This window comes from Monodelphis domestica, chromosome 5 (genome assembly GCF_027887165.1).
Source record: "Monodelphis domestica isolate mMonDom1 chromosome 5, mMonDom1.pri, whole genome shotgun sequence".
Lineage (NCBI taxonomy): Eukaryota > Metazoa > Chordata > Mammalia > Didelphimorphia > Didelphidae > Monodelphis > Monodelphis domestica.
Genome location: NC_077231.1, coordinates 259,079,382 through 259,096,535, shown reverse-complemented (window position 1 = coordinate 259,096,535; position 17,154 = coordinate 259,079,382). Strand labels below are relative to the sequence as shown.

Sequence of the window (17,154 nt, the reverse complement as noted above, 5' to 3'; positions counted from 1 at the left end):
CTCCACCCAAGTGGTGAGCTGCAAGGTTTTAAAGTTATCAAATGAATTTTTAAAAGTTTAACTTAATTGAAAAAGAACAGAGAGGGAGGGCCATGCCAAGGTGGTGGTTTAGTAGCAGCAAAAGTCTAAACCACTCTAATGATCCTTCCAAACCAATCTTTAAAAATCACACCTTAAAATATTAGGATTAAAAACAAACAACAAGAAGGAGCACTTGAAAAGTAGGCAGAGAGGTGATTTTCATGGGATAAGAGGCAACCAGAAGCAAAACTGCATGCAGAGGTGTGCTGGCCAACCACCCTGCAACCTACTGCATTAGGTTCCTTGATTGGACATAGCATAACTTCAGAACCCCTAGATGAGGGATCCACCAGCAAAAGAGCAACTCAAACCCACCCCCTGATGTCCCAGGCCCTAGCATCAGCCTATAGTAAACCCTAGAAACCCATAGCACTGGGTGCTTTCAAGCCTCTCCTACTGCAGTACAGACCTATACCAAGGGCAACCCCATACAATCAACTCATGCCAAGCAGCCAACTTCCCCACAACTGCCAACCCTAGCTGTCCACAACTCACCAACCAACTGTCAGCAACTGCCTCCCCTCACTGCCAGCAACTGACAGCCTGCAACTGATGCTGGCTCAGCAGAAGCCTCCCTGGGTCCTACTTCCTGTCATTAGGGGATGTTTAATCACTACACATTTCTATGGTAAGAGGACCTCAAGGTCCCAAATTAAATTAAAGAAATTAAAGAATTCCTTTTTACAATGCGAAACTTCAAAAAACAAACAAACAAAAAATCACAAAATAGAATCCATCTCCAGCTCTGGAAGAACTTAAAAAGGAATTCAAAAATCAAATAAGACAGGTTTAAGAAAATGGGGAAAAGAAATGAAAATAATACAAAAAGAAAATAGCTGTAAAGCAAAATTAGTCAACCGGAAAAAGAATTGAAAAAAGTGAAGAAAAGAGATCCATGAAAAAAGAATGAACCAATGGAAAATGAGAAACAAAAAGTCTTGGAAGAAATTCAGTTCTTAAAAATTAGAATTGAGCAAATAGAAGCTAATGACTTCATAAGACATCAAGAAACAATAAAACAAATTCAAAAGCATTAAAAATAATTGATTAAAATAATTACTAAGACCATTCACTTCTGTTGAGTTAATAGGCATTTCATAAAAAAGAAGTATTTCAGTGAGATTTTTTAAAATATATGTACTTTGAAAGGTATTGTGTTTTAATTTAGAAAAGGATTTTTAAAATAAACTTTGTGCTAACTAGTTTTCATATCTTTGTAGATGAGCTAGTAAATCTCCAAATTTTTCTTTTTTGCATATTAGCTTTATTCAATATAACTTTGATTTCCCCCCCTATTTCTTTACATATTTACCTAATGTTTCATGTCTTTAAGATTATTTTCATATGCCTTTCTTCATTGTGCCCAAAATACTTTAAAATATAGGGTTGGTTGAATTTTTTGAAAATTCTTGATTTTTTGGAATGGCTGAATAAGTGTGGCATATGATTGTGATGCAATACTACTGTGCCATAAGAAATTACAAATGAGTTAATTTAAAAAACAAAACAGAACATAGAAAGACGTACATGACATTATGACGAATGAAATGAACAGAACTAAGTGAACATTATATGTAGCAATAGAAATAGTGTTTGAAGAATGATTTTTGTATATGTCTCCAGAGAAAGAAACAATAAATCAAAATGAACATAGTTTTAGATATACATAGGTCTTTTTGTCAAATTATGTCTTCTCTAATGGGGGAGGAGAAGGAGGGAAGGAGTTAACTGGGTATTTTAATGTAACAAACAAATAAATGAATTTAGATTTTAAGAAAGAAAGTAAACATAACTTTAGTGCTACAAAAATATTTAGAAAACAGTAAAGGGGGCAGCTGGGTAGCTCAGTGGATTGAGAGTCGGGTCTAGAGATGGGAGGTCCTAGGTTCAAATCTGGCCTCAGACACTGCCTAGCTGTGTGACCCTCAGCAAGTCACTTGACTCCCATTGCCTAGCCCTTACCACTCTTCTGCCTTGGAGACAATACACAATATTGACTCCAAGACAGAAGGTAAGGGTTTAAAAAAAATAGAAAACAGTAAATATGAAGCTGGGCTTAATTTAAACTATGAAGTATACATAGGTGAAACTTGATATAAACCTCATAAATACCACAAGAGTCTAGACTCTATGAGGACATCATTGTTTAATAATTACAAACACAAAAGCATTATTTTTTCTATTGCTTAGGAGATCTATTCTTCACTGAATAGGGCTATTTCTGTGTTCTATATGACTCAAGGTTAAAAAAGCAATTATTAAAATAAAATAATAAAATATGGATTCTACTGAGAAGTTATTTCTGTTTAAAGATTTTTAAGAAGGGAGAGAAAATATTTTATAATAGGTATTGTTTTATAAGGGACATTCTGCACAATAGACTATTGAGATGCATAGTATCTTTCAGTATGTGACCTTCAGGACATTTTTTTGTATTTCTTAAATTTGGTGAGTCTTCTAGTAAATACACTGACTTATATCTCCCATTCCCATGCTAAAATTATTTGCTTGAAGACATTGCCGTGTGCTAAGATATTATTCCATGATTGGACAGTCAGTCAACAAGTGTTTATTAAGCTCGTATGTACTAGTGCTGAGGATATAAAGGCAGAAGCATGATTCCTGCCCTCAAGGAGCTAACACTCTAATGGGAAAGGCAACATTAAAATAACTGTAAATGCTTGTGGGTATATGTGTATGTATATATGTATATATATACATATCTATATAATGTAAATAAAAATATTTTCAGCAAGGAGGTACTAGCAGGTGGAGAAAGGGAGAGGGGGATTGGGTTCTGGGGTGGCCTCCTGAATAGAGTGAGATTTGAGTTAAGTCTTAAAGGAAGCCAAGGAATCTAAAAGGGGGTAATGAGGATGAAAAGCAGTCTTGGAATAGGACACATCCACCAAAAAAACATGGTAGATGTAGCATCTATCACTGGGTCATGAAATATGTGGAAGAAAATATAGGGTAATTAGAATGGAAAAGTAGGAAGGAAGCAAATTGTGAAGGGCTTTAAGAGATAGGATTTTACATTTGATCCAAAAGGTAATAGGGAGCATTTGGAGTTTATTGAATAGGGCAGTGATATAGTCATACCTGCATTTCAAGAAGATCTTTTTGGCAGCTGAGTGGAAAAGAGATTGGAGTAGGGAGAAATTAGACAGGGAGACAAACCAGAAGACTGTTGCAGTAGTCCAGGTGAAAGGTGCTGAGGATATGTATAGCATTGTGACCATGTGGAGAAAGGAGATTATCTGTCATTGTAAAAGAAGAAATGATAACATTTAGCAAGATACTGAATATGTGGAATGAAAGTGAATAATGAATCAAAGATGACATACTGAAATTGTGAGCCTTGGTAAGTGGGAAGATAGTGGTATTCTTTAACAATAATAGAAATAGAAGGAGAATAAAAATAATGGATTCTGTTGTTGGAGAGTGGATCTCATGAAACCTGTCCAGAGAAGATAATTTAGCATAAGATGATTGATAAGATTGCCAAATTATATGGTATAGAAAAAGAAGTAAAGAAAGTTCCAGAGAGAACCTTGGGGGCATGAACAGTTAGGATGATGGGCCAGCAAAAAAAAGTTGGAGCAGGAATATCCAGACAAGTAGGAGGAGAGCCAGAAGAATTAAGAAAGCCTAGAGAGTAGATAATGTCACTACTCTGATTTTTTGAGACTTGTTGAGACCTGGCTTCCTTTTGGTTGACACTATATCTCTTGATTCTCCCTTTCCAGTAGTGGTTGTACTTTTGCTCATCTCTGCCACAATCCCCTCAACACTGCCAGAATAACTTTTTAGAATAGTACTGAGATAGTATGAATTTATATTATAATTTAATTCTTTGTCAATTATTTTGACCATTTGGAAGCTTTCTTTTCTATTGACTCTTTTCCTCATCTATATCATGCTTTAGGCTTTTTATTCTTAGATTCAAGTATTTCATTTTTCTATGTAATTTATTCATTCAGGAACCAGTTACTTCCAGGAGCAGTGCTAACCTTTGTAGGAGATACCAAAATAATTAAGACAGGGCTTTTCCCATTTGGAACCCACTTTGTATGGGGATGGGGAGATTATGGCATTCGAAAATACACTAGAGCTATGAAATACCAATACCGGGATGTATAGTTTATATGTCTTCCTTTTCTCAGCCTTTAGTCCAAACTCTCATTACCACCTCCAATTCCTGTCCCAACCATCCGCCCCTAAGGCTTTCAAATCCTGAGCTTATTCTCTACTGTCCTTTTTTAAGGAATCTCCCAGGATTGTAGGCTTTTAGACTTAATGGTAGTAAAAACCTACAAGGCTACTTAATGCAACTTTCTTATGTTACTGAAGAGTCAGGCAGTAAACTGACAGGCAAACTCTTCTGGAAGAGACCATCAGGTCATCAAACCATGGCCAAAGTTTTTAATCCATTACAATCCTATAGTGTCCATATGAATTTAAATAGCTTCCAAATTTTATACTCATTTCTGTGACGTATAAGTTCTTGAGAATATTTTGTAGTGTGTGGCCATTCTTTGTAATTATTTTGGTCCTTTCATTGACTCCCAAACATTTTGAAATTTCAGAAAACTTTTAGGTTTTTATTCCTCCTAAATGCATACCTAATTAATATATAAATTAAATAAACCATTTGGTTGGTAACAGGATGGCATCATAGTTATGGATCTTTAAAAACTATATCTTTTTTCTTGGACTATTTTCTCATTGTTCTCCTTATTGTAATTAAAATTCTGTGGAAACTGTGTCTTCATTTATGCTGTGAGATTTAAAATGGTTGAGGTCTTAAACTGTAGTGATAAAAATAGTGGAAGATATAAATTGTGATATATATATAAGAGAGGGTGAGTAAATTTGACCACAGAAATATGTTTCACTACAGTGTCTTGGGTTTTAAAATCAAATATAAGGTGGTCGCCAGGGAAATATTCCCAATTATTCAAATACCCAAGTCAATTGGGTTTTATAGAGATTTTAATTAACAATACAATGAGTAATCAAAGAAAGAGAGAGAGAGTAAGAAAAGAATAAGTATGAAGGGCCTCAAGTCAATATGGCCTAGACCTGAGTCTTAAAAGAGAAATCAGTCAGTTTTTTAACACTCACCACAAGGTCTGACTAAACAAGGATACTAGTGACACCAGGCCAGCGTCCTTCCTCAAAGAGTCTTCCAGCCAGAGATTGTTTCAAAGGGCCTCTCTCAAGAGCCTCCAGAGCTCCTACCCCAGAGGGACAGAGCCCCTTAGAGGAGCTCCTCAAGGAGCTCTCCTTCAGAATGAGAGTCAGAAATCGAGATCCTCAGAATGAGTCTTCTCAAAATGAGCTCCCTCAGAATCAGATCCAGCTCTTCTCTGAGTTCTTATTTTTAAGGGCAAAATCTCCTATGTCACCTCCCCTAAGTCCTTACATCTACTAATCACTGTAGATGTTTCTAAAGGACCACCCATTTTGAATTCACAGCTGAGTAGTTTTAATCTCTTTAGTAAGTCAGAAAAAAATGCTGCTGTGTCGACAAATTTCATTAGAAAAAACCTCTGAATAAGTTATCACCCTTTTAGGTTTAAGTAGTTTACAAGTTGCCCCGCCTTTATAGGTACTTAGTATCCCATTGTATCAATTCTAAAACAGTCATGACTCAAAGAACTTCCTGTCCCTTCCATAAGCATGGATCAAAGTACTTTTCATTGTTCTCAAGGAGCTCTCTGTCCTAAAGCAGTCCTAAGTAGGGTGAAGTAGGGATATTCCCAAGGCAAGGAGCCCCCACACTCAAGTAGAGTTCTCACCATCTGCTAGGGAATTTTTTTAAGTAGAAGATTCCCCAGTGGAGGAAACCCCTAACATTCATAAGTCTGAGAAATTTTGAGGTTTAAAATGCTAATTATTAAATAATAAAACATGAGCCACAGAAAGAAAAGGTGACATCCATGTATGCCCAGCTACTTTCCCTTCTGAAGGCCATGACCCATATACCTACTCTCTCCAGATTGCTAGGGGAAATAGCCCCTTACTTCCTCCAAATACTCCAATTAATGGTATTCATGATGTCCCTTTCCCAAGTTTCTTTGACTGGAGAACTTCAACCTGATTCTGGACAAGAGGTGGGTCTTCCAGACACCAGAAGTCATGAAACCTTTGAAATGTCCACACCAGGAAAATGTCCACTTTTCTTTGCCACACTATCTTTTATTTATTGATTGATTGGTTGATTTATCCATTTATTTATTTATTTTCCCCACACTATCTTGAGAAGTTTGTTTACAGAGAAACAAAAAGCTTTGTCTCCACCCTTATTCAACTAGGGGCTGAGGAGAGAAACCCATTGTAGCTACAATCTTAAAATTCAACTTCTTTTTCCCTTTAAAATCTGAAGGTTGAAAGGGAGTAGAGGCTATTATTAAATTTCCACATCCAACTGACCTATTCTTCCTTCTTTCTGAGTGCTAATTACATTCTGAAGGATAGAATAGCAGACTATTGCAAGTCCCAATCTGACCAAAAAGTCTTTGGGTTTTTAACTATAACATACATTCATATTATAGTTATAGAATAATCATTTAATTATTACAATAATCTTGTGAGTTGGGGGTTGCTATTATTATTTTTCCTATTTAGCTTAATAATAAACTGAGTCTCAGAGAGGATAGGTAGTTTATCACAGACTAAGAGATTAGCCTACTTGAGTATTTAGACTCCCAAGTCTGTTATTATATCCACTCCACTTGATTTGATTCTGAAAATCTTGAGAAAAAAATCATTGCCAACTGTGGCATGATACCATCTCCCTCCCATACCTAACAAGAATTCAGAAAAAATGAATTCACTATGCAATTAAGCTCCATAAGAAATGCCAATAGAATTTCTGCCAGGAGAAAAAGTATTGTTATTTGGAATTGCCTTTAAAAAATACCTTATTAATGTGAATCCATAATTTATCTTTACCAAAACTGAAACCAAAATTCTGTACCTGGAATAGCATGATATTTAATTGCTTAGAAATATTTAATTCTGTCCTCCACAAAAATCATATTCTGATGGCTACCTCATCAGTATGAAGGTGACCCTAACACAGAGTCTCAAAGACTTTGTCAGTGAAGTGCAAGATATGTCCAGTCCTGCCAACCTGGAAAGAGTTCAGATTTAAACCTGGCAAAAAACTATATGTGTGATGTCCAAAAACCAGCATAGTTGATCATGAAGAAGTTTATCAGATCACAAGGTGATTCATTGTTTTGGCCACCAGCCTCCGTAAAAATGGACAAAAAACATCAAATGGCTCACAGTCCTGGGTGGCTTCCATCTGCTTTTGCTGTGATGGTGACAAGGAAGCATGAAAGCTGATGTGAAGAACTGCACAATTCTTAGACAGTCTACCAAGATTCACTTAAGTATTTATACTCTTAAAAAGCTTGCAATGCCCTTCATAACCCATTTCTCCACTTTACCAGGGCTCTTATACCCCCACAACAGCCCCTCACGCAGATTCAGCTATCCAGTGTCACTAGTCTTGCTGTTTCCTAAACAAGACTATACCATCCTTAGAATCCAAATAATAGAAAGATACTTTGTTAATGTCAAGTTTGAGTGTATGTCTTTATTCAGAGATGACACCATATTTCTACTATTATGCATTTCATTGAATCTTGGGACACTACAGTGTCCTTGTGCAAGTCCTCATCAATAGAAAAGAGATTGGTCTGAGTGCCCATACTGGAAAAACAAACTGGATGAAAAATATTTTTTTTAGAATAATGGCATGTACAGGCAAATAGTGAAACAGATCATCAGTAGTCTTGTATCTTAGATACATACTACAAATGTTTCATCAGTCTGGATTGAATTTGAGAAAAGTGAGCTGTGGTTTTGGAGATTTCAAGCTATTTGCTTCCAGAAAGGTTCATCATTTTAACACCATTATCCTTCCAACAATGTTATTTGGTGAGGAATTACTGATCATGAGGGTCTTGGAACCATAAACATTATAAGTAGTACAAATGTAATGGAAACACCCATAAGGGATGTAAGTCCAGGGTCACATGTAACCAACTTTGACTGCATGAAAAGTAGAATAAAATATATTATCTAGGAATATATATGCCCAGAAAATGGGTGATTGGATCACATCAAAATATCAAAAGGGGAAGAAAAAGAGTCTATTTCTGCTTTCAATTTAGCTGTGTAATCCTAGGCTAGTGCCTTCCCTTATATTTTACAGTTGAGGAAACTGAGGTCCCAAAAGGTAAGATGACTTGTCACAAGATCCAGAGTGAATGATAGAGCCATCAGTTGAACCAGGTCCCCTAATTCCAAACCTAGTGCTCTTTCCAATGTACCACAGTATTCCTGCATGAAATATCCACACTTTAATCCTAGTTGTACCATGGTCTGTTTCAGAGCCTCTTGAACATAAAGTGATCCATTGGAAAAACTGGAGCTATGATGTGATTCATGGGGGAAACAGTCAGAATGTGTAACACAGCCCAGAAATAAGTTTTCCCTCATTCTTTACAGGTGTGTCAGCACAGCTAACCAGTACTCGACATCGTCGAAACACATCTGTAGGAACACCATTTTGGATGGCTCCAGAGGTCAGATAAGATTTCAAGAAACACAAATTTGGTGTTTAAATTCCCTCAATTTTTTTCTTTCCCTCCCCCAGCCCTTCTCAGTTTTCAAAACTTCACAAATTTCCTTCATTTATTGTTTATAATAATTATGAAAATAAATTAATTTTAAATATAATAAATGTGTCACATTTATAACCCTTATTTTGTTTTGTTTTGTTTTTAGGTTTGGGAGTTATACATGTATAGAGGGTACATCTGAGAATAAATATCACCTAGTATTTATTAAACATCTTCTTTGTGCCAGGAACTGTTAAATACTAAAGATAAAAAAGGAATAGTCAAATGCCCTTAATGATCTTATAGACTGTTAGGAGATATGACATATCCCAAAAATATAAACAGGGCATCCCAAAAGTCTTTTTGCAGTTTTAAGGTGTTAAGTCATATATATGTGTGGGTGTTTAATCTATGCAAAATAAATTTTAAAACAGAGAAGTTCATTATAGCCCTTATTATCCTAAAACGTATTTCTCATGCATCACCCCTTTGTGTCAGTAGCATGTTTATGATGTTTAAACTATTTTAGAATGTTAAAAGTTACAGAGATTGATCAAACTTTGTTTATTAAGGTAAGATCTACTATCCATTGAAATACTTGGCATTTCCCAGCACTTCAGTATCCTGCCTCAGGGCTGGATTCAGCTTTTATCGCATTATCTATATATCATTACCTTGAGGAAACTGTAAATCAGCTGCTAAAATAGCTGAGGGAAAGCAGTTTTCTGTCAAATCATCTTCTCCCCATGGTCACTACAATGTTTCTAATGTCTTTAATTCTTCTGCTTCCATATATCAGTAAAGACAAGGCATTTTTGAAAACTGTCATCATGGGACCTTTTAAAGAAACTGTTATTTGGTCAGCATTTACTGAAGGGAAGGGAGTGCTCCAGAAGGCTCATCAATCATAGACAATTACAAAATAAAAATTATTTCAGAACTAAATACTTAGAGGGGGGTTTGTCTTTGAACCCAATGAGCATTAGCTATATAAAAGAAATTTTAAAAGTAGTATAATGTGTGTGAAATCGTCTTTAGCTCTCATCTTAAGGCAGAAGTCACCTCCTCAAATATTTCTCAAAAGATTAGCCCATCTGAGGTACACAATTATTGCTTTTGTTGCTAGCATTTCAGTTTTACAAAGTGACCTACATGTATTTTCATTTGATCCTCCAAATAATGCTGAGATATAGGTATGATTATTATCCCTATTTTATAAATGGCAAAACTGAGGTTGGGACAGATTCAGTGAATTCCCCAAGGTTACACAACTTGTCATTGTGTATCAAGATTCAAACTGAAGTCTTGCTGACTCAAGTTCAGCACCCTCTCTATTGTGTCACCTAGTAAATCTTAAGAGGGAAAAGGGTAGAAAAATAAAATATCCCAGACATGTCTTTAAAAACAATAAAACAACAACCTTACCTTCTTTTTTAGAATCAATACTGTGTATTGGTTCTAAGTGATTTGCCCAGGGTCACACAGCTAGGAAGTATCTGAGACCAAATTTGAACCCAGGACCTCCCATCTCTAGGTCTGGCTCTCAACCCCCTGAGCCATCCAGCTACCCCCCATAGGCATATGTCCTAGAAAGAAACCCCCTTCAATAAGACATATTTTCAGGAGAACCTTAAGGAATAACATCTAAAGAGGGTTTCTTTTTTCTATAGTCTAAGTCTGTGAGATGACAATTGTGCATATGTGAAAAATAATTTTAAATAATGACTAATTTCTCAGCAGCTGATTTGAAGACTTTGCAATTTTAAATGTGAGTTACTGGAGTCTTGACAATGATAATGATGATGATGATCAGCATCATAACCTCAGTCACATTTATCTTATTTGAGCAAAATTAATGGATCTCAACACCATCTCTTCCTATACGGGTAGTCCACATGTGTTTCAGCTGTTATTTTGCTAGGGAACACAATCACTACCTCAGTTCAGAGTGCCTTTGTGAACACTGCTTTGACTGCTTTGTTTGCCAAGCCTAGGAATTATTGCAAATTGGATAGAACATCGCTGTGCTTTTAAATTCATTTCCAAGTAACTCAATAAAGTTAATAATTAAAATGGGCATCTAGTAATATGCCACTAATGGGCATCCATCTTACTAAAAAGTCATCACCTATGACTAATAAGCTTAATCTAGTCTAAAGTGGCTTTCCATCTAGCAGAATAATGCCCTTTATGCAACTTTACATGAATGGGACAGCGAAAACTTTTTGAGCCAGCTTCTAAATATGTGCTCTTAATTAGCCATAGAACATTCATCCATATATAACAAGCCCCATTTTGTCAACTAGGAAATAATAAAAGAATTAATCACCTTATCAATAAAGTTTGGGGAATTTAAGTTAATTGAATCTCTGGTTAATTAAGAATTATATGTATGTATATGATAAATTTGCCATTAAGAAGAATAGCTAGCATTTGTATAGTACTTTACATTTGTTATCACATTTGAACAGCATAATAATGCTATGAGGTATGCAGTTGTTGTTATTCCCATTTAACAGATGAGGAAATTGAGGTCCAGGATTCACATAAGTGACTGAATAAGTGGCTGAGACAGAATTCTAAATCTGGTTTTACTTTCTCCAAGTCCACCATTCTATTGTGTACCTAACTAAGAAATTAATAATAAAAATAGCTGGTGTTTGTATAGAGCTTTAAGATTTGCAAAGTACTTTATAAATATTATCTCATTTGATCCTCACAACTAAGAGGTAAGTACTATTATTATTCCCATTTTACATATGAGGAAATTGAGATCAATAAGGCTAATTGATTTGGCCATTAGTGTTTGAAGCTTGATTTGAACTTGCATCTTCCTGACTCCAGATCCAGTGCTGAAGTCTAGACTCACTATTCCACCTAACTGTCCAACTAATATAAATGCACTTAACAATTAACCTTTATTCTTTCTCTGGTGATTTAGGATGCTTTTTAATGTTCTAACTACTTCAAGATCATCCTTTTGAATATCAGTTGCCAATAAGTAGTAATATATGTCAACTCAGATTTCTGGTTGTTTATTTTCTAGAAAATGTTAGTCTATTCTTATTCCACAAAAAGTTGTATGAGATTCAATCCTGTTTGAATGCTTAAGTGTTTGTTAAATATCCATTTCAATTAAGTAAACATTTTAAAGAATATATTACATCCAGTCAAAGTACAAAATTGCATTATACCATTTATTAGCTCTCATTTTACCATTATCCATATCCTTTTACCATATCACAAGTAGTAAAATGTACATTGTCCAACAGGTACAACTATTTTAATTGATTCGTGAGATAGCATACTAGTCAACTGTTCTGGAGAATGGCGTTGATCAGGCTACCTCAACCCACTAGTTATTAACTATAATGACAGGGGTTGGGTGGGGTTAAGTCCTAAATGGAGAAGGCTAGTAGGAGCCTTGGTATACTCTATTATGTTGAAAGTCTAGGGAGAAAGAGTAATATGTAATATATTTATCATATGTATTATATCATTTGTGAACATACCTATTTGCAAGCACATGTAAACAAACCCTCACACACTACTCTAGACAGTAAGTTCTTTGGAGGCAAAAAACTGTGTCTGATCCATCTTTATATGTCCTTCCATCTCCTAACAGAATGATTCTCACAGAGTAGATGCTTAAGGAACATTTGTTAAATTTTGCTCAGATTCCTAATGAAATGTTTTATTGAACCAGATTTTGACATAACAGCCTCATAGTTCACAAATTGGCAACACGTCTAGTGCACATAAAGAAGCTACTAAATCCTAGGGCTTTAACTTCATGGATTTTTGTGATAGATCTTAGTAATTATTTACTTAAGTTTTCTACTTTAGGGTCTTCTTAGAACCCTCACTTGTTGATGCCTATTTTGGTGTAAACACCTATCTCTGACATTTTAAGACAAAGATTCAAGAGTTGTTAGCCCCACAGGTAGAAAATGAGGTCTTACATTCTGGATGGCAATTTGGAACTATTCCCAAAGGGTGCTAAAAGACTGTCTGCCCTTTGATCCAGCCATAGCACTGCTGGGTTTGTACCCCAAAGAGATGATAAGGAAAAAGACTTGTACAAGAATATTCATAGCCACGCAGTTTTGTGGTGGCAAAAAAATTGGAAGATGATAGGATGCCCTTCAATTGGGGAATGGCTGAACAAATTGTGGTATCTGATGGTGACGGAATACTATTGTGCTCAAAGGAATAATAAACTGGAGGAATTCCATGTGAACTGGAACGACCTCCAGGAATTGATGCAGAGTGAGAGGAGTAGAACCAGGAGAACATTGTACACAGACTGATACACTGTGGTACAAGGGAATGTAATGGCCTTCTCCATCAGTGGCAATGCAGTGATCCTGAACAACTCTGAAGAATCTACAAGAAAGAACACTATCCTCACCCAGAAGAAGAACTGTGGGAGTAGAAACACAGAGGAAAAACAACTGCCTGACTACATGGGCTGAGGGGGATATGACTGGGGATATAGACACTAAATAAACATCCTAATGCAAAATCAACAACATGGAAATGGGTTCTGATCAAGGACACATGTAATACCCAGTGGAATTGCACATTGGCTATGGGAAGGGTGGGTTGAGGGGAGGGAAAGAATATGATTCTTGTAGCCAAAGAATAATGTTCTAAATTGATGAAATAAAATTAACATTTAATTTTTTAAAATGAAGTCTTAGAGATTTGGGTCCTTTTATCAAAATAATATCATATTACTTAAATGATATGCCATGATATAAGAAGCTTTATCAGAATAAACATATTTCCATATTTTCTGTTGGCTGCCATTTACAAAAATTAAAAGCAAGATGTCAAGCCTTGAAGTTGTTGGAAAGGGTGATTTCTCATGATGATCAGGCATTATGGAACTTGGTTACCTGCACAAACTCTCTGACTATTCTGCCCCACTTAATAATAAATTGTGAAGCAATACATGATTACAATTTGATGACAGCTTTATTTTTGGTTATCTGACCTTCAGCAAACTTCTTAACTTTGAGGAAGTTGAAGTGATGAAGCTCCAAGATCCCTCTAAAATCTATATTTTGTGATTCTATCATCACATCTCATATCTTTCCTAATTTCTATTACTAGGACCACTACTCTGCACCTTGTCTACTATGCAAAAGGCACCTGCTAGACACTAGGGAGGCAAAGATAATATGAAGCAGAACCTGCCTTCAAGAACCTTATTTTCTGTCAGGGAGGTCAGGGGAAAATGCATCTTGTTCTAGGGCAAGCTTTCATAGAGGAGATGGAACTTTAGTTGGATAGAATCTAAATGATTAAAATTCAGAGAGAAGAGTAACTGTAACAAAAATTAAAGAACATAGTTCAGTCTGACCTGAGTGGAGGAATTGTGTAGTTTAATTAATTTGGTTTATATAGTATGGTCAAAATAAATTATTTTGCACGTGGAGGATAAAACAATCTGACAGTTGGGACCTCTGACTTGATTATTTGCCTTCCCACATCACCTATCAGTCATAATTGTGTTGAATTGCTGGATGGAAACCATTTTTGCATTCAATCTTTAAATAGAATTTTTAAGCAAAATCTGAGAATTTGACTATTTAGTCTACTTTCTATCCTTTACCAGGTCATTGCATGTGAACAGCAGCTGGATAGCACCTATGATGCCAGATGTGATGCATGGTCTTTGGGTATTACTGCTATTGAGCTGGGAGATGGAGATCCACCTTTTGCTGATCTGCACCCTATGAGAGCACTATTCAAAATACCAAGGTAAAGAGGTACTTTTGTGTAGAGTTTTCACCACAGTCTTTCCTATTACCTCTTTCTACCTACTGAACATTTTATGTAATATAGTTGAATATAGCCAAGATGGAGATACCAAGATCTATTTCAATATATTGAGGCAAAAGGCTTTGAGATATTATTTTGATTCTTCTCTCTTGTTTTCTAAGCAGTTTTAATTTTCTCCTTGAAGTACAATAAATGTTATAAAATGGAATAAATCCTAGTCACTAGTGAACATTTTTTTCTGTCTTCAGCAGCAACGCTCTCTTAGAAATCAATCATCCAAGTTACTATTGTTGACCTCTAACTTTCACTTAATTATGTTACATACTTTTAAAAAATCTCATTTATTCTAGAAGGGAATGGAGCAATTTCATCCCTTAAAATGTCATGTTGGTGTGTTTGACTTCTGTATTAAAAATTGCTTTAATATTTTGGATATATTCTCTTTGGAACCAAGCTAGTAGGTGACCTGAAAAGTCAAATTTGGACTTGGTTTTGCCATTATGTTTTTGCACTGTTTCATCTTTTATCCTTTTAATTTAATTTAGTACAACAACATTTACTAGATACCCTGCTAGATACTTGAGAATATAAAATAACACAGACTTTACCCTCACAAAAATTAAATTCTGCTGAGGGAAAACAATAGAAACAGCTCAGCACAATGCAAAGTGTCTGCAAGTAAATACAATATAATAATAACTCATCTGGGGGACTAGGAAAGACCTTATATAGGCTATGGTGTCTAAATTATGCTCTGAAGGAAATTAGAATCCTACAAAGAGTATAAGTGAGGAGACCAACCATTCTAGACATCAAGGTTGGTCTACTCATGGAACCAGAGGCAGAGAGAGCATGGAATGTCAAACAGAAGGAATAGGAAGAAGGCCACTTTAGATAGCCCAGCATGCATAAGGGCAGAAATAATGAAAAACCAGTTTGAATAACTAGGTTGGAGCCAGACTGTGAAGAGCCTTAAGTGTCAAACAAAGGAAATATCATTTTACTTAGAGGCAGTAGTGCCCACTAAAGTTCTTGATCTTGGAGCTTTCGATTATTGTACTTTAGATTCAAGAATCATAAAAACTTAAAGTTTTATAGGACATTAGAGATTATTTGGGTCATTGAACACTCTAGAGTCCTTACATAAAGATTCCAAAACATATTGGAAAATTAGCCCATTATTAAAAGAAATCTTTTCTGTTTTGCTGCTGTTTAAGCTTAGACATAGAAAACAAAACTTGAACCCACCTCGCCAAGATCAGTAAATGCTTTTAGTATAGTTGACTCTCAAAACTGATCATCATTCATCTTGTCCTTCTTGCTTGTTCCCTTGTTTGTGGCAAATATAAAACCTATCGCTCTGAACTTCAAGTGACATCCCTTACTCATTGGACCACACTGCATGAAATAAGCCATTTTAATTATAGTTTAAATCACTTTTGTAAGCAACGCCTAGAGAGAGTAATAATTCTGGAAATTATATCATTTTAGTCATCACTCAGCATTTTCCAAACACCAGTATATCTCTGAAATGTGACTCTGAGGGTACTCATTCTATAAATAAGCTTTTAAAAGAAAAATTTCAAAAAGCCATGAGACTAGAAGTGCCCTGAAATAAAGCAGAACTTTGTTTTTTTCCAAATTCTAGAACAAAGGAATAAATCATTAGGAATGAAATCTTTTTCAGAACATAAAACATAGAACCTTGGGAATATGAATTATTTTATTTAATGTGCAAATCAGGATTCTCCAAATAATCTCGAGATTTGTGAAAGGAGCTTTGGTGTGAGATCTATGGTAGATGAAGAGCTGCACTTTTCTTTAATTAGCCTGTACACAGTGTACATTAATTTCATTATAAGCTATTTAGAGAGTAATGTGGAATTAAAGGCATGGTATTTCCATTTCACTAATGAAAACAAAGTGCTGTTGAAATGAACATAAAGCAGTATTTCAGGAAACTCAGTTATCATGGTTGATCAATGTTGCTTGATTACAGAATAGGAATGATCGTCTTGGGGTTTGGGGTTTTTTTATGCATGAGGTCCCTTTGTTTTCATGAACATTTCAAGAATGAAAAAGATCTGCTTTCTTTCAGATGAAAGGGACTGATTGATTCAAAGAACTTAAGTGGCATTCAGAGCCTCACATGTGTTTAATAGCATTGCTCATGAACTCATTTTTTAAGTTATCTCTGGCATTAATTTTGCCAAACTGATTAAAAACAACAGAGATGTGTGCCACCCTATTCTCTTTACACACCAAATTTTGTATTTGCCTTTGCCCCACTGCCCTTTAGAAAGACTTTTTAGGATGGTAATCCCCATTCTTGTCCTTGGAAGACTTCTACGTATCTTTCAGTCAAAAATATCTTCCTACTATTGAGCCTTATTTTCCGCCTTTGCCAGAATTGTAATTAGGGTGGGGGACAATCAGAGCTTTGCCTCAGGATGCCAAAATTTAGGAAGTTCTGGCAACTTTTACCCTATTTTAGTGAGTAGAAACAATGAAACTTAGAACCTATGTAACAAGAATAAGAAACTATTAGTTGTTGTATTTCTTCCTCCACAAACCTAGGTGAGTTCTTCCTAAGCCTGTACTTTGCCCAGAATGTAGACTCTACAGAATCTGAATTCAGATA

General features: G+C 35.5%; 1 protein-coding gene across 1 annotated transcript in view; it reads left to right on the top strand.

Moving 5' to 3' along the window:
- Positions 1–17,154, top strand: part of MYO3A (myosin IIIA) — a 274,518-nt gene that overhangs the window by 91,538 nt on the left and 165,826 nt on the right. The window contains exons 7-8 of the mRNA XM_056800079.1: positions 8,611–8,687; positions 14,347–14,492. Of these exons, the coding sequence (XP_056656057.1) occupies positions 8,611–8,687; positions 14,347–14,492 (223 nt within the window). The remainder of the gene's footprint in view (positions 1–8,610; positions 8,688–14,346; positions 14,493–17,154) is intronic.